This window comes from Bos mutus, chromosome 18 (genome assembly GCF_027580195.1).
Source record: "Bos mutus isolate GX-2022 chromosome 18, NWIPB_WYAK_1.1, whole genome shotgun sequence".
NCBI lineage: Eukaryota > Metazoa > Chordata > Mammalia > Artiodactyla > Bovidae > Bos > Bos mutus.
The window spans coordinates 15,968,159-15,985,501 of record NC_091634.1 but is presented as its reverse complement, the minus strand read 5'-3'; the positions used below and the strand labels follow the sequence as shown (position 1 = coordinate 15,985,501).

General features: G+C 52.8%; 1 protein-coding gene across 2 annotated transcripts in view; it reads left to right on the top strand.

Annotated features, from left to right (window-relative positions):
- Positions 1-17,335, top strand: part of WDR62 (WD repeat domain 62) — a 53,762-nt gene extending 36,427 nt beyond the window's left edge. The window contains exons 18-32 of one of the 2 annotated variants that reach the window (XM_070387812.1): positions 212-275; positions 989-1,111; positions 2,632-2,765; positions 5,052-5,104; positions 6,307-6,525; positions 8,348-8,475; positions 8,773-8,876; positions 9,232-9,339; positions 9,613-9,747; positions 10,130-10,244; positions 10,356-10,482; positions 10,565-10,616; positions 10,777-11,394; positions 12,207-12,364; positions 12,461-17,335. In XM_070387812.1, the coding sequence (XP_070243913.1) occupies positions 212-275; positions 989-1,111; positions 2,632-2,765; positions 5,052-5,104; positions 6,307-6,525; positions 8,348-8,475; positions 8,773-8,876; positions 9,232-9,339; positions 9,613-9,747; positions 10,130-10,244; positions 10,356-10,482; positions 10,565-10,616; positions 10,777-11,394; positions 12,207-12,364; positions 12,461-12,724 (2,402 nt within the window). In that variant the 3' untranslated portion in view covers positions 12,725-17,335. The remainder of the gene's footprint in view (positions 1-211; positions 276-988; positions 1,112-2,631; positions 2,766-5,051; positions 5,105-6,306; positions 6,526-8,347; positions 8,476-8,772; positions 8,877-9,231; positions 9,340-9,612; positions 9,748-10,129; positions 10,245-10,355; positions 10,483-10,564; positions 10,617-10,776; positions 11,395-12,206; positions 12,365-12,460) is intronic. The other variant, XM_005908264.3, reaches the window with a different exon arrangement.
- The last annotated feature ends 8 nt before the right edge of the window (positions 17,336-17,343 follow it).

Below are 17,343 nucleotides of genomic sequence, written 5' to 3'. Positions count from 1 at the left end.
GCCTTCTGGCTCAGAAGGCCAGTGCAGGACTTCCTTGTGGTCCAGCAGTTAAGACTCCCTATTCCCAATGCTGAGGGCCCGGGTTCGGTCCCTGGTCGGGGAGCTAGATCCCACAATGAAGATTAAAGATCCCACATGCTGCAGCTAAGACCCGGTGCAGTCAAATAAATAAATGAAAAAGACCAATGCAGCTTCTCTGCTCTACTTGCAGAAATTGTCACCGGCATGAAGTTCACCTATGATTGCCGTCACTTGATCACCGTGTCCGGAGACAGGTGGGAAAGGCCTGGAAGCTGCCCGGCAGGGCCTCCCTCTGGGAGTGGGTGAGACCTATCCTATGGGGAGAGCCAGGGCTCAGACACTAGAGCCCGGTGCCCACAGCTGGAACTCAAAGCATGCCAGCTTACTCTCGCCGGACAGTGTGCCAAGCCCTGAGTTCAAATCTAGACCTGCCACTTACTTGTACCCTGAGCAGGCCATTTCCCCTTTCTGAACCTGAACCTCTGTGAAAGAGAGATGAGCCCGAGACTTCCCTGGTGGTCCAGTGGTTAAGACTTCAAGCTCCATGGCAGGGGGCAGGGGGTTCAATCCCTATTCAGAGAACTAATATCCTGCATGTTGCATGGTGGGGCTAAAAAAAGAGAGAGAGATGACCCCATCTGCCTTGAGAATCGTAGGTGAGAGTCAAATGAGATGACATATGTCAGTCCCTTAGCACCTGGTTGGTGTCCTAGGGCGTCCCTTTTGTCACTGTTTGATTTACTACCCTCCCTCACGGCTGTCTTCCGTGTTTGAGGTCTTCAGCGCAGCCTTGGTTTACAAGGGGCCCTGGACCCCACCAGGCTGTAGACCTGCACTGAGCTGATGGGAGCTGTTTTCCAGGCCAGGGAGTAGGGTCTTGGCTATGGTGACACAGGTGGCTCCAGGGTCAGATGACTTCCGTATTCACCGTTCCTCCTCCTTCCACATCTCTCCTTGGCCTCTGCAGCTGTGTCTTCATCTGGCACCTGGGCCCTGAGATCACCAACTGCATGAAGCAGCACTTGCTGGAGATCGACCACCGGGAGCAGCAGCAGAACACGAAGGACGGGAAGTGGAGCGGCCACCCCAGGTCCTGGCAGCCTCCTATCCATTCACCAGAGGGCTGTCTTCTTGCCCCGGCCTCCGTAGGGAGTGAGGCTGTGGACACGGGCAGGGCCCGGACCCAGAGCCTGCCCCTTATGCCCTCAGGGCCTCGAAGAGCAGATGAACTTTATGGGGGTTTGATTTTTGTTTTCATTTATTGGGGTATAGTTGTTTGACCATGTTGCGTTAGTTTCTGCTATACAGTGGAAGTGAATCAGCTGTATTTTTGCGTGTATTCTCTGGGAAATGGACTTTGAACACGAAGTTACAGTAACACACGTGAGAAAGGCTTTGAAGTGTAAAAGTGCAAGTGCTAGGAGAGCCTGTGAGCACTTGGTGAGGAGCCCTCGGGGGGCTGTGGGGACTAGAGGAGGCCCCCGACCCAGCCCTCGGTGCAGAGGGAGGAGGTCAGGGAAGGGTTCAGGGGAGCAGGGATGTCTTCTTAATCTTTAAATGGAAGTTGTTCTTTCACTTACATCCCTGAGTTTCCCAAACCTATTTCTTAAGTCTTTAAGTTCCAAGACCAGTTTTATTTGGAGTGAATTCCTATTCTGGTCTTTGATTTGGGATTTTGGTTTGGAAGTTTCACTTGGAGTGGGAGGTTTTAAATTTTCTTCTCTCCTGTCCCTGGAGCTGTCCCTGTCTCTCTCTTTTTTTTTCATTTATTTATTTTTGGCTGCCCTGGGTCTTCATTGTTGCACATGGGCTTTCAACTGGGGCTGCTCTCCCTTGAGGTACACACGGCTTCTCATTGCAGCGGCACCTCTTGTTGCAGAGCACAGGCTCTAGGTGCGTGGGCTTCAGTAGTCGGTGGTGCACAGGCTTAGTTGCCCCACAACATGGGGATCTTCCCAGCCTAGAACCCCGTCCCCTCCATTGGCAGGTGGATTCTTAACCACCAGACCACCAGGGAAGTCCTCTCTCTCTGTCTTGAGGCTTTGCCATTGCCTTCCCCTGGGGACCAGGCCTGACATGGCCTCATTTTCTGCAGTCATCTTGAGGTGATGCAGATCTAGGGACCAAGGGAGTGGACAGCTCTTTGGCCCTTGAAACTAAAATCTCATTGCTAACCCTGCTTTCTGGAACAGAAGCCAGCAGCTCAGGATTCATGCCCTACCATCTGCTTTGCTTTCTGTTCCATTGCTGTGGGCCTTGAAGAGTGTGTCTTATTTTTTGAGCCCAACCTTTGTTGTTTTTAGTTGCTAAGTCATGTCCAACTCTTTTGCGACCCCATGGACTGTAACTCGCCAGTCTCCTCTGTCCATGGAATTTTCCTGGCAAGAATACTGGAGTGGGTTGCCATTTCCTTCTCCAGGCCAGCCTTTGTTATGTGTCATTTATTGTGACAGTATGTTTCTAGCAGAGGGGTTGTAGCAGGTGAGATCTCCCAGCCCTGTGTTGACCAGAAGCCAAGAGTGTGCTCTTACAGACCCAGCCCTAGGCAGGTCCCCTCTCCCACCCCATTTACCTGTGTTTCTCTCCTGCCATCCTTTTTCTTGTCTTCAGGCAGGAGATATATGCATCCGTGCCTAGTGAGATTTGCTCCCTGAGCCCCGGAGAGCAGACGGAGGATGAGCTGGAGGAAGAATGTGAATCTGAAGAGCTGCTGAAGACCCCATCCAAGGAGAGCTTGGATCCAGGTTGGGAAAGGGGCCCTATTTTGAACTCTCAGCAGAGGGATCATTGCTGGGTTTTGGCCACTACTTTCACAGCCTGACACATATTGAAACTCAATAATCACATCAGTCAGGGCTCTTTCAGGGTCATAGCAACTAGACTCTCACTGGCTTAATTTAGAAAGAGGATTTATTGGTTCCTGTAATGGAAACTTTGAGAGTATGGGTTCAGGCATACCTGGATCCTGGTAGTCAGGTGACATTAAAGACACAGATGTTTCTCCATCTCTTGGCTCTGCTTTTCTGTGTTGACTTTGCGCTCAGGCAGACTCTCCCTGTTAAAGGGGCAGAGTATCCCTGGCAGCTCAAGGTTATAACACTAGAGAAGAAAGCACCTCTTCCCCAACAGTTTGGAGTCCTCTGCTCATGACTTACATTCCTGCTATAAGTCACCCGCCAGTTTCTGATCCAGCCACTGTGACTAGCCAGCCCTGAGTCGTGTGGTCATCACTGAGGGCAGAGGCTTTAGTCAACTCCACTTGAACCATGTGATCAAAGGCCAGGGGTGAGTGTAAGGGGCTGTCCCAGGGGGAAAACAGGGTGATGTTAGCCAGAAGACAAACCAGATTCTCTTGTTCAGGCAGAAGGGAGAGAAGTGGCTCAGCGAGTTTGAGAGGCCAGGCCCTCCATGAATTCCTGCTTCCTTGCATATTGCCTTGGCTTCAGCCCTCATGTTGCAAGATGGCTGCTGAAGTTCCAGCCATCAGAGACATGATCAAAGAGGACATTCCCTCCTGGAATCGCCTTTTTGGAGCTTCTTCTTTCCCAGAAGCCCCTGCAGGCTTCTTGCCGGTCATGTTGGCCATAATAGCTCCAGCTGTGAGAGAGGTTGGGAATGGTGACTAACCTATGTGCTCTTAGTGAAGCTGGTGGGCTCTGCCAATAGGGAAGAAACAGGCAGGGGCCCCCTGGATGGCTGATTGGTAGGCAGCAGCCATGTGAGAATTCAACCTGGGGAAAAAACTAAAGAATAAGCTCATTTTCTTTGTCACCACCCTCACATCCAGTCCAACGTCTCTTCCAAGGTGGTGTGGATCCTTTCAGGCCTTTTTCTGAACATTAGTATACATAATATACACAGGGAGCATCTATGTCTACAAATTACATTAGACTGCAGATATTCTCCTGTATCTTTTTTTCTCTCAAAACGATCTCACTGACTACAAAGCAGAGGCCTCCCTCTTTTAACCAGTAGCATCACCACTGATTGTGCTCCAGGGGGACACTGAGATGTTTTCTTTTTTCTTTTTAGCTTTATTTATGTACTTTTATTTTTTAATTGGAGTATAATTACTTTACAACATTATGTTAATTTCTACTGTTCAACACCGTGAATCAGCTATATGTATACATATCCCCCTCTTGAGCCTTCTCCCCCATTTGGGTGTTTTCTGACTTTACACTGTTGTGAACGAGGCTGTGCTGACTACCCACCCCCACCCAATGCCACCTCCTTGGCCATGTGTGAGGGTGTTTCTCTAGGACAGAGTTCAAGGACACATGCTGCTGGATCCCAGGATTAATACACTTCTTATTTTAAAAGATAACCCCAAGGGCCCTCCAAATCCAGTGGCTGCCCCAGCCAGCAGTCAGTATTAAGCCCGCTATTTCCTCATACTTTTGCCAATACTTGATAGTTTGAAGCCTTTTAATTTTGGTCAATCTTAAGCTAGTGGTAAAGAACCTGCCTGCCAATGCAGGAGACGTAAGAGATGCAGGTTCAATCCCTGGGTCAGGAAGATCCCCTGGAGGAGGAAATGGCAACCCACTCCCGTATTCATGCCTGGAGAATCCCACGGACAGAGGAGCTATGGTCCATAGGGTCGCAAAAAGTTGAACACCACTGAAGCGATTTAGTGTGCGTGGGGAAAACATATCCCATTGTTTAAATTTGCATTTCCCGTAAGACTTCCCCGGCGATCCAGTGCTGAAGACTTCGCCTCCCAAAGCAGGGAATGTGGATTCCATCCCTGGCTGGGGACTTAAGATCCCACGTGCCTCACATCCAAAAAGAAACTGAACGTAGACAGCAGAAGCAATATTGTTAACAAAGTCAGTAAAGACTTTAAAAATGGTCCTCATCAAAAGAGAAATCTTTAAAACAAATGTGCATTTCCCCGACAGCTAGTGAGGCCAGCCATCTTTGGATATGTCATTTCCTGTGTGGTCTCTGGAGAGCCGCCTCTTTATGTTCACGGTGGTCTCTTGACTTGTTTATTCTCTCTTCATGGATGTTCTGTGTCTCTTCAGATCCTCAGTGCCTGCTGACCAACGGCAAGCTGCCGCTCTGGGCGAAGCGGCTGGTGAGTCTGCCGCGGGAGAGGGACACTTAGAGGCTAACAAAGTACAGGTGCCTTTTCCCCTTCATATCTTTACTTTCCATGGAGAATCCTTAGCATGGTTTCAGTCTCTGTTTAGACAGCTCTTCATTCATGCCACAGGTATTTACTGCATGCCTATCCTGGTGGCTCAGTGGTAAAGAATCCACCTGCCAAAGCAGGAGACTCAGGTTTGATCCCTGGATCGGGAAATCCCCTGGAGAGGGAAATGGCAGCCTACTCCAGTATTCTTGCCTGGGAAATCCCATGGACAGAAGAGCCTGGTGGGTTACAGTCCATGGGGTCACAAAGAGTTAGATACAACTTAGCGACTAAAACAACAATAACAATTATTCACAGCACACTTGGCTCTGTTCAGGTTCTGTTGAGTCTTTTATATGTATTGTTTAATCATCATTGATGTCTGGGCTTTTCATATCCCCTGTTATTTCACAGATAGGAAACTGAGGCACAAAGCGGTTAAGTAACTTGCCCAGGGTCACACAGCTAAGAATTAGAGAAGGTGGGATTGACCCTAGAAGGCTGGCTCCAGAACCCAGGTTCTCAAGCACCCACCCTTCCACTGTCTGCCAAGCAAGTCTTAGTAGGAGGCAGTGGTAAGCAGGATCAGGGAAGCGGCAGAGAAGAGAAGTGTACATATCTTGGGTGTGTTTGAGTGGCAGAGTTGCAGAAATGTGAAGTGTGAGGACAGAATAAGAGGAACAAAGGAGGACCTGAAGGTTTGGGGCCTGAGTAGCTGGGAAGAATCACTGAGATGGAAGACTTGAGGTTGAGTTGGTTTAGGGGGAAGGGTCAGGTGTCTTCAACATGTTTGCTTTGAAAGATTGCTAAACATCTGTGTGGAGATGTGGAGCAGTTGCATGAGGACTTCTGAAGTTTAGAGGTAGGTTTGGGACTTCCTGAGCAGTCCAGTGGTTAGGTTAAGACTCCTCTGTCACCACTGCAGGGGGTGCAGGTTCAATCCCTGGTCAGGGAACTAAAATCCCACAAGCCACGTGACATGGCAAAAAAAATAACGAGGTTCTGCTGGAGACAGATGCCTGCAAGTTGTTTCTGAGTGAGATTTAAAGCCCCAAGGCTGGAAGAGGGTCTGTACAGTGTTCCTCACCCTCACTGGTATTGGCAAGCTCTTGGCCAGCTGCCTGAGCATACCCTTGTCCCCTCAGCTAGGAGATGATGACGCAGCAGACAGCACGGCCTTCCATGCCAAGCGCAGCTACCAGCCGCATGGCCGCTGGGCAGAGCGGGCTGACCAGGAGCCTCTTAAGACCATCCTGGATGCCAGGGACCTGGACTGCTACTTCACCCCCATGAAGCCCGAGAGCCTGGAGGATTCCGTCCTGGATGCGATGGAGTCGCAGAGACTGGCAGGCCTGCTGAACGAGGTATGGACTGCTGGCCCAGCCCCACCCATAGCACGCGCACCACGACCGCCGGTTGAGGAGCTGGGGCTCAGCGTGCATGCATTTTGAAAATAAGGTTCACCATCCCACTCTAGGAGAAGGGCATGGCAATCCTCTCCGGTATTCTTGCCTGGAGAATCCCTTGGACAGAAGAGCCTGGTGGGCTACAGTCCATAGGATTACGAAGAGTTAGACACGACTGAAGCAACTTAGCAGGGAGATGCCAGTCTAGGGATGTGAGGGGTTAATGAGATAGCAGTGAGCAGGTGGATGAGCCCTGGGCCAGGTGCACAGGGAAACGTCCCAGAGCAGACCAAGAGTCAGGGAGGCGCTCACTTGAGGGTGAGAGCTTGGGCCCCAGGGCAGGCCTGTACCTGAGTGGAGGGCATTTGAGCAGGTGGTGCCCTGGACCTACCCACTCCTGGCTATGTAACTTGCAGCAAGGCTTGATTCTCAATTCTCTGGTCTTTGGTTTTCAAAAATACGGTCATTTCAAAAAAGACAAAAAAAAGATGGCCAAGAAAAAAGATATCAAAAAGTCATTTTTTAAAATGGTCATAGGGACTTTACTGGCAGTCCAGTGGTTAAGACTCCACACTTCAAGGGACTTCCCTGGTGGTCCAGTGGCTAAGATTTCTTTCAAGCTCACAATGCAAGGGATCAGGGTTCAATCCCCGGTCAGGGAACTAAATTCCACATGTTGAACTAAGGATCTCTCACGCTGCAGCAAAGACCCAGCACAGCCAAATAAATAAAAACAAATCAATATCTTAAAATAAGACTCCACACTTCCAAAGCAGGGGGCACAGGTTTGATCCCTGATCAGGGAACTAAGATCTCACATGCTGTGGGACAAGACCAAAAAATAATTAAAAAAAAAAAAAAGTTAAAAATGGTCATTAAAAAAAGAAGCCCTCAGAGGGCTTTTATAGTTATCCAGGGCCATAAACAGAGTCTGGGCCCAAAAAGGTGCTAACATATCTTTAGATCTTATTCTTTTATTTTCCAAACAAAATTCTTTTTTGATATAAGTTTTCTTATGTAAGTTTTCTGATCCTGAAGCTAAAGCTTCAGTACTTTGGCCACCTGATACAAAGAGCCAACTCATTGGAAAAGACCCTGATGCTGGGAAAGATTGAGGGCAGGAGGAATATGGGGGCAGCAGAGGAAGAGATGGTTAGATAGCATCACTGACTCAACGGACGTGAGTTTGAGCAAGCTCCAGGAGACAGTGAAGGACACAAGAGCCTGGTGGGCTGCGGTCCATGGGGTCACAAAGAATCAGACCCGACTTAGCAACTTAACAACAACAACATAAGTTTCCTTATGTGGCATAATGTAAGTACAGTTAGGTACACAGATCATAAAACCACAGTTTGCTGAATACCTGTGTACACACTTAGGTATCCACCCCCTAAGTCAAAGTATGTAGAGCATTTTCTGCCTCTTGATCTTGGAGGACGACCCCTCTGCCCGTGCAGTCAGTACTCAGTACCCCTCAGTGAAGTAACCAGCATGCTGACCTCGGTCACCATGGATTGGTTTGCCTGATCTTGAGCTTCATGTGAATAGACTCTTACGGGGAGCCATACCTATTCCTTATCTGCTAAGGGGCAGATGAAATGGAGGAGCAGCAGGAAGTGAGCTCATGACGGCCCCGCCTGGGCCTTGGCTCACAGGGAGCATCCAACAGCGAGGCCTGCCATCTTTCCCGTCGCCACCGGTGTGGGTGGAGAACCTTGCGGCTCACCCGGGCCCTGGGGCTCACGGCTGCCTCTGAGGGCTGCTCTGTCCTCACCCACAGTCCGAGAGTCCCCAGGAGGATGGCTGCGGGCACCCTTCCTTGTCACCCCCACAGCAGGGATCTCCTGAGGCCAGCGAGCTCATCACCTGCCCCCTGGAGACAGAGGTGACAGTCACAGGGATGGACAGGTGAGTTCCTTAGTTGGAGAGAGGAAGCCTTCACTGGTAGGCGCACCCTGGAAGAACTGTGCTCCGCTTTCTCAGTGGGCCTGAGGGAGGGAGGCGGAGGGGTGAGGCTGCGACCTGCTTCCCTGGTTCCAAGAAGGGGTGCGTGGAGGGCGCCTTTGGTGCCGGCAGGAGAGGCCAGGCTGTGCTCCCAGCAGGAGCAGGTGCAGATGCCCAGGGCTTCTGGGTAGGGGCCAGGTGTTTCCTAACCAGTGTGTCATTTTTCCCTCTCCCCACCCATCCCTCACCCCCGGCATGTAGTGAGTACTGTGCGGAGGAGGTAGTGGAGGCGTGCGGAGACCAGCAAGGGGACCCCTTCCTCCCGGTCCCCTCAATCGGCTCGAAGGACCGGAGTCCACCTGAGGGTGAGTGGGCACCGGCAGCACACCTTGCAGTCATCTCTTCGTCCGGCCAGACCCCTTTCTGGGCACTGATGGTGACTGTGACCCAGTCTTCCTGAAGCTCAGAGTCTGTCATAGAGACAGACATCATCCCTGCTGTCTTGACCCTAGACTTCTGGAGCCCAGCTGCCCACCAGTGGGAGCCCAGCTCTGCGTCTCTCTTGAAGTGTAGCCTTGCTGGCCCGTAAAATAGGGCATGGGTCCTACGGTCCCCCTTCTTCAGATGAGGGAACTGAAGCCTGGAAACCCGTAGCCGCCTTACCTGACTCACCCATCAGGGCCCAGCTTTGGGCCCCTGACCCCACCCACTCTCTTCCAGACTCGGGGGAGTCAGAGGCTGACTTGGAGTGCAGCTTCACCACCATCCATTCCTCCCCTCCACAGCCAGACACAGAACCTCAGTTTGACACAATGCCCCCCATACCAGGTAAGCAGCGGCCACATGCAGAAAAGGGCAGTGCGTGGGCCTGGCCGGGTGATGGCTGTAATATATAACCACTGGCCATACATCAGTCCTGCACCCCCAATTCCCTCCCCTAGAAGACAGAGCCATTAGCCCCGCCTTCTCCGCCTGGTGGCCACAGGGTGTGTGATGGGCGAGTCCAGCTTCCTCCATTGTTAAGCGGCTGGCGGCTCTCTCAGGGCGTCTTCCATGACTCATAGTGTTGACGGTTCTCTCCTGCCCACGCCCTCTGCCCAGGATGCCCAGGGACTGCAGGAGAGTTGCCCCGGCCCGAGGTACCAGACATATCCAACAGCTCCCTGCCCCAGACCCCTGAGCAAGAGAAGTTCCTCCGCCACCACTTCGAGACGCTTACTGATGCCCAGCCTGAGGGTAAGCCCTGCCCCTCTCTGACACCTGCCTGGGCGCACCAAGGACTGGGCTCGGTGGATGTCCCCGGGGTGCGGCTTTGCGTGGCAGGGCTGGCAAGAGTGGTGGGAGGGCGTGCATTTTACTTTTTAGTTAGGGGCTGAGCCGCACGGTATCCTCTGCCAGCTCGATTTGCTCCCAAGGTGTGTGTTGTCTGCTTTTTATTTTTGACTGCATCGGGTCTCAGTTGCATCATGTGGGATCTTTTCCTGGACCAGCAGGGAAGCCCCGTGTTATCTGTTGTTGAGGGTCTCTGAGGATCTGTCTGCTGGTCTGTGGGGTCTGCCTGGGCCCAGGGCTGGCTGGCTGGAGGGTTTCTGAGGGCTCCCTTGGCATCTTGCCCTAGAGCTCTTCCTCGGATCCCTGAGAGACCTGAAAGCCCCTGAGACCGAGGATGACTTCTTCAACCCCCGGCTGAGCATCTCAGCTCAGTTCCTCTCCCGCCTTCAGAAGACATCCAGGTAGGAGCGGGTGAATCAGTGAACACCCACCCACTCTCCGTTTCCCTGCAGGGCGGGGCTGTGTGCCCCTGCCACCCTCACGGCAGCCACCGCCACCCGTTTACCTAACAGGTTTCCCCACGCCTTCCCTTCCCGACTGCCCCAGCACCTTGTGAAGTCCTCGGAGGTCAGACTCACGGACCTCCGGGGCGAGCCACCAACAGTGGGTGCTGGCTCCACCTCCCCAGTCACGACCAACGTGAGTACTGGGGCCACCTCCCTCGAGACACGGGGTTTGGGGGCCAGGAGGCCTTGTCCTCACTGCAGGGCTGTGTTTACAGGTCGTCCCTGGAGGAAAGGCTGAGGAGACGCTGGAGGTGTGGTCCCCACTGTGTGAGTGTCCCCATCTCCGGGTGGAAAGCCCTGGGTGGCTCACTGAGCCGTGGTGGGGGTGGCCAGGGGCCACTCGGACCATGCGACCACGCTGGGTGGGGAGCCCTGTCTGTCAGTCTTGAGCTGGGCTGTGAGAGCAAGCCACCTGCTTCCTTTCCAGCCCCCTGCCTCACGGGCCTGGTGCCCTGCATCCCTTCCTCCTCTGCGCTGCCCACAGACAAGAAGCCACCAGCACCCACAGCCCTACCCACTGCAGGCCTGGCTCAGGTTCTCCACACCCCTACCACCTGCTCCCACATGGAGGCCACTGCCAGTTCCCATGCCAAGATGTCCCGCAGCATTTCCCTGGAGGAGCTGGCCTCCCTGAGCCAGGAGCTTCAGGCTGTCACCACAGTGACACACAGTTCTGACAGCGAGGGCCGAGAACCTGCCCTGCCCTCCCGGGGCAACCATGAGGCCCGTGCCAGCCTGAAACTCAGCCTGTCGAGCATCTGTGACAGGCTCTTGCTGCCCCCACCCCAACTGGAGCCTCCCACCACGTGTGTCTGGTCCCAGGAGCCTGTGGATACCGAGCGCGATGTCACTGTTACGACAGATGGTTTCCCAGCCCACAGCCCTGCAGATGGGATCGCCTCAAGGCTCCACAAGTCCGCCTTTCTCCCAAGGTTCCTGGCTCCTGTGCGCCTCGATACCCCTGTCCTCCCCAACAGTCCCCCGTTCCCAGAGGCCAGGCCTAGGGTCCTTGGCAGCATCGCCTCTCTCCGGAAGCCCACCCCTGGTGAGTACCATCCTTAGGATGAAGGATTGTCCCCTAAGCTCATCCCAAGTAACAGCTAGCTCAGCTCCAAAGGCTACAGGTGCTGTGCCATTCATTCATTGATTTCCTTACATATTTAGTGATTACTTGTGTATATTGGGCTTTGTTCTGGGCTCTGGGGACATGGGTGTGCTAAGTCGCTTCAGTCGTGTGCTAAGTCGCTTCAGTCGTGTCCAACTCTTTGCAATCCCATGGACCAATGCCTGCCAGGCTCCTCTGTCCATGTAATTCTCAAGGCAAGAATACTGGAGTGGGTTGCCGTTCCCTTCTCCAGAAGATCTTCCCAATCCATGGGAGCTGGTGGTAAATGAGACTACAGAAATTAACACCTTAACTGGGGGAGATGCCCTGTCTAAATTTTTTTTTTAATGGAGGAGAGGGAAAGAGTAGCTTTATTACTTTGCCAGGCAAACAAAGGGGAAACGCAGTAGGTTAGCACCTCAAGAACTGTGCCCCCCTCCCTGACCAGACTTAATCTGTAAGGAAAGGGTTAAGTGTACCATGAAGTGAGGTGCGCTATGGAGAGAAGGAAGAGAAAGAAAGGGTTTAGGGAGTGACAGGCGGGTGATGGATGGTGAATGATGAGAAAAGGTTTCAGGGAGAAGATGGCATTTGAGCGGAGATCTGCAGGAGGGTTGGGAAAGGAGCCCTGGGGACTGAGGAAAGTGTCCCAGGAAAGGGGACAACAGTTGGGATCGGCCCAGCCACCCTGGCCTCTTCAGATCAGCTGGAGAGTAAAAGTGTCTTTCTCATTTCCTCCCTTGCACCCCCAGAAGTGCCCAGTCCAGTCCAGGACTGCCCTGGACACTGGGAGGACCCCAGGGCGCCAACCAGCTTCCTGCCCCCAGACCCCCTGGAGCTGAGCAATGTGGGGACTATCGTGCACAGACTGCAGGCTGCCTTCCAGGAAGCCCTGGACCTTTACCACCTGGTGAGCCAAGCCCCAGGGTCAGGGGAAAGGGCTGAGGGGGGCTCCCTGGCACTGCCTGGCCCACGTGGCCCCTAACAAGATGGGCGCCCCTTGCAGATGGTCTCCAGTGATGAGGTGAACGCTGAACAGCGGCAGGCACGAACTGAGCTGGCCTCTACCTTCCTCTGGATCCACAGCCAGTTAGAGGCCAGTGACTGGCTGGTGGGGATGGATGTGGCCACAGCCCAGGCCCCGCCCAGCCCAGGTGCCCCCTCCCCGCCTACCCTGTGCCCCCTGGCCAGCCCAGATTTGCGTGCCCTGCTGGAACACTACTCAGAGCTGCTGGTGCAGGCCGTGAGGAGGAAGGCACGTGGGGACTGAGGGCCAGCAGCCTGTCTGCCGCAGCCCTGTGTTTCTGAGGAAACAGGTATTTTAAGCAAATAAACAGACAGCTTGCAGAAGTGGCGCCTGGTGCCTGTCCTGGCGCATCCACAAAGCCCCACTCAGACGGATGTGGGGAGAGAGGGGAGGAGGACAGCCCAGGGAACTCACCAGCCATGAGTTTGGGCACTGCAGGAGTGACGAACCCAGCACCTGGCTCTGACGTCGCCTGTCCCCAGCCCACTGAGCTGCTGGCCCCTAAGGAGGGGGCCAGCCCTTCTTCCCAATGCCCAAGAACCCACTGGAGCCGCTGTGACCACCGTGTGCCAGACTCTGGCCACCAATTCACATATCCCCACAACACTGTCTCACGGCCCCTGGGCCAGGCCCACACTGGATCCTGTGAGCTCCAGGCTTTTGTTCCCATTTGCAGCAGGGGAAAGTGAGGAAGGACAAACAGGCTCGGCTACTGGACAATCCAGCCCAGGCCACCCAGCTGCTGGAGCTAGTAATTCCTTCACCAGCAGGACTGTGTCCAGCTCCAACATCCCATGGGCTTCCAGCTCTGGCACCAGCCTCCCCAGGCAGCAGGCATCTAGCCACATAGTGTATCTGCTGAGAAGACACTACTGGGAACACAAAAGCCTTCACTGTCCTGAGTCTACAAAAAGGAAGCGCAGCAGGAGCAGGGCCCTCCCCTGAAGCCCAGTCCTATCCCGTGTTCTGTGGGGCCCGAACCCCCACTTGCCTGTGAGTTCCTCTGGGCTCTAATGTGATCATGGCTCTCCAGAAACAGGTTCAGAGAGATATCCAGGGTCATGCCTAGGGCCCCACAGAGCTGAGACTCAAACCCAGGCTTGCCTGGTGGTAGAGCCAGGCCCTTCAGCCTGAGGACGTGGCCCTCTGTTGCCCCTGTAAACACTGAACTAATTATGCAGTTGTTGAAAAGTCTTCACAGCCCCCAGGAATTCCTGGTCCCATCTCTCATCACTGTTCTACACGTTAGGAGTAGAGCAAGGAACAAGCAAGGGACAAACAGAGCATCGTGCATTCACCTAGAGAGCAAAAGATAGGAATTAATACGATAACTGTGTAACTGCAGGTAAACGGAGGGATCTCTCAGTCACTGTGCTGGTTAAAGGCCTGCCTTAGGTGACATTGAAGCAGAGGCTTGATAGAGGGGACAGGCAGTGTGGATAATTGGGCAAGTATTTAGGCAGAGAGAATTGCTGGTACAAAGGCCCCGTGGCAGGCTCAGATGTGAGGATGAAAGGAATAGCAGTGAAGCCAGGAGGCTGGACTGGAGTGGGCTTAAGGAGATGGTAGGAGAGGAGGTGGGAGGGAAAATGGGTCCCACCAGGCAGGGCCTTGATGTTTTAAGTCATTTTAATCTGGGACTTCCTGATAACCCAGTGGTTAAGAATCTGCCTGCCAATGCAGGGGACAAGGGTTCCATCCCTAGTCTGGGAAGATCCCACATGCCACAGAGCCTGTGCTCTAAAGAGCCCTCAAGCCATGACTGCTGAAATCCATTTGCTCAGAATGTGTGCTCCACAACAAAAAGAAGCCATCGCAATGAGAAGCCCATGCACCACAACAAAGAGTAGCCCCTGCTCGCCACCATTAGAGAAAGCTCCTGCACAGCAGCAAAGACCCAGTGCAAGCAAAATTAAATTTAAAAATAGAAAAAAAAAAAATTAAATCCAAGACACATTCACAATACAGGTTTTTCTCTAAAATCCCTGATCTTGGTGTTTGTGAGATGCCCAGTGTTGCTTATTTCACAAGGTTCCCTTCTTTCTTCCTGCCTTAGGGAGCCCAGGCAGCTCAGGACACGTAGGTGGGCCGCATTTCTGTCAGGAGGCTCCCTACCTGGGTTCACAGGCCACCCCTGAAGACTGAAGACCACTCTCCCCGCCCTGGCCTGGCTCAGCCAAAGCTGTAAAATCTCTGAGATGACTGGACACCAAGGGGACCACCTTGAGCCTCTGTCCCTCGTGGATTTTCCCCTCCTTCCACGTTGTATCATAGTTAAGGTCTTCGACTCCAGGAAGCAAACACCTGGCTTAAGGGGCCCCAAGCTGTAGGGACATTTGTTACTCTAGATTCTGTTATTGCTCTATTCCACCCTTTGTGAGTCTGAGTTTCACTCCCTGGCTTAGGCCCTCATGGTGGCAACACAGCTGCCGTGGTTCCCAGCGTACACCCTCACCTAACTAGGAGCAAAGGCACAAAGCTGGGCACCCACCAAGGTTGTAGGGGAAAAGTGCCAAACCTTCTTAGACACCCTTCCCTTCAGGGCAGTTGCAGGCAACAGGAATGGAAATAGCTTTGATTTACTTGATTCAGCCATTCTTTCCTGGGCATGTTACTGTTTCAACAAAATTGGATTCTCTCAACACAAAAGGAGGGTGGGCTGGCAGTGTGTCTGACAGTCTCCACCTTCGCCGAGCTCTTCAGTCCTGGAAGGACAAGACTTTCCTTAGACAAACCAACTGGTTAAGAAACCACTGCTGGAGCTTCCCTGGTGGTCTAGTGGGTAGGACTTTGCACTGCTAATGTGGGGGACCCAGGTTCGATCCCACATGCCGCAACTTGAGTTTGCATGCCACAACTAGAAGATGCAGAGCTCCACAACTAAGACCCAGCACAGCCAAGTAAATATTTTAAAAAAGAAACCACTGCTGGTGAACATGTGAATGCGGCATTGTCCCAGCCGGAAGCATGCTCATGTGGGATATTTCAAAGAGTTCAGCAGAGGGATCATTTGTGAAGAAGTGGACAGGGGAACCTCAGGGCCAGTACAGTACCCTAAAATGATACTAGAGGAGAGCTATTCCTTGCTGCTCAGACCAGAAGGCACAGGGAGCAAAGTGGAACCCAGAGGAGAGGGGCTGCCCTGAGGGGAGCAGTGATCCTGGCAAGAGGGGCTCCATTTTCTGTGGGGCCCCCCATTACCAAATCCTACTGAAAGCCAGCAGGCACAGGGGTCCAGGTGATGCTTCCCACCCCAGTCAGCCTCCAGGACCCAGGACAGAAAGGGGACTGGGGGCAAGTAAAGACCCCCAAGCCCAGAGTTCTTCCCTAATGTGTTTTCAGCAACAACTCAGGAACCAGTTGTTCCAAGAGACCTGGTGTTGGGCATGGAAAACTAGACACCAGAGAGCCACAAAATGGCTCCCATAACCCATTCACCAGCTCGTTCTTCAGTGCCTCTGGGCCCTGCACTACACGACTGACAGGTCCTAGATACTGGGCCCCCAGACCTGGGCCAGGCATGCCAGGCACACTGCGTAAAGTCCAGCAATTGAGAGATGGAGACACCTAAAATCACATTTCATGGGCTGATTGAAACTCAGATGCTTGCCTAGCCACCCCACCCTTCAAGACCCTGGTGGTCTAGTGGTTAAGACTCCCGAGTTTCCACTGCAGGGGAGGCAGGTTCAGTCCCTGATTGGGGAACTAAGATCCTGCATCATGACTGCTATGTGGCCAAAAAAAAAAAAAAAAAGACTTTCAAATAACCCCCATTTATCTCTGTCACATGCCAGACTCTGTGCAAAGCATTCCCACCTGGTTATCTACATGGATTTTCAACACAAACCAGTGGTAGGAAGACTCATCAGTCCCATTTCCAGATGAAGAAACAGGCTCAGCTAGATATGGCTTGGCCCAGGTTCCATGGAGATAAAATAGCAAAGCTCTGGGCCCGCAGACTTCCAGCACTAAACTCCCTTGTTTCTGAAAATGCATTAGTAGGACTGACTCTCCAGGAATGTGAAGAAATGAATAAATATTGCTTCATTCACCACCAAGCCTTTTACAGACTTCCTCTGCCTGGAGAGCCCTCCCTGTTTATTAGAAACCTTTTCTCCATCAAGTTTCACACCTGGAAAGTCATCCCTGAACCCTTAGACTGAATCAGGAGCCTCTTCTGGGTCCCCTGAGCCCCCTGGCTTTTCCCCACTGAAGCTGGGTCCCTCTGCCTGTGCTCCATAGCCTTGGTCATTCTGGGTATCTCCCCCATGGACTAGGTTATGTCTTCATTTTCAGTGCTAAGGTAGGCCTGGCCTGTTGTTGGATTTCAGGAAAATGTAGGTGAATAAGTGAAAAAAAAGTTAACTGCAGGGGAATATTCAAAATCCTTAACCCCTGGCTAAGAAACCAATGACCAATCTAGAACAGAGCCTGGCCAGAGTGCTGGGGTTAGGGTCCTGGGAGCCTCTGGCTGTGTCACGTGACCCCTCCTTTAGTTCCTGAACCGTAGGAGGGTGGGAGTGGTGTCCCAATTATTAGGAGCTGGACTAGTGTGTGTGTGTGTGTGTGTCTGTGTGCACACGCAGGTGCGCATTCAGTCGCTCAGTCATGTCCAACTCTTTGCGACCCCATGAACTGTAAGCCTGCCAGGCTCCTCTGTCCATGGGATTCTCCAGGCAAGAATATTGGAGTGTGTTGCCATTTCCTTCTCCAGCGTATCTTCCTGACTCAAGAAATGAACCCAAGTCTCCTGTGTCTCCTGAATTGGCAGGCAGGTTGCTTACAACTAGCACCACCTGGGAAGCCCCTGGACGATGAATAAACCAGTATTGTAATGTTCCCTACACTTGAACAGTGCTTCT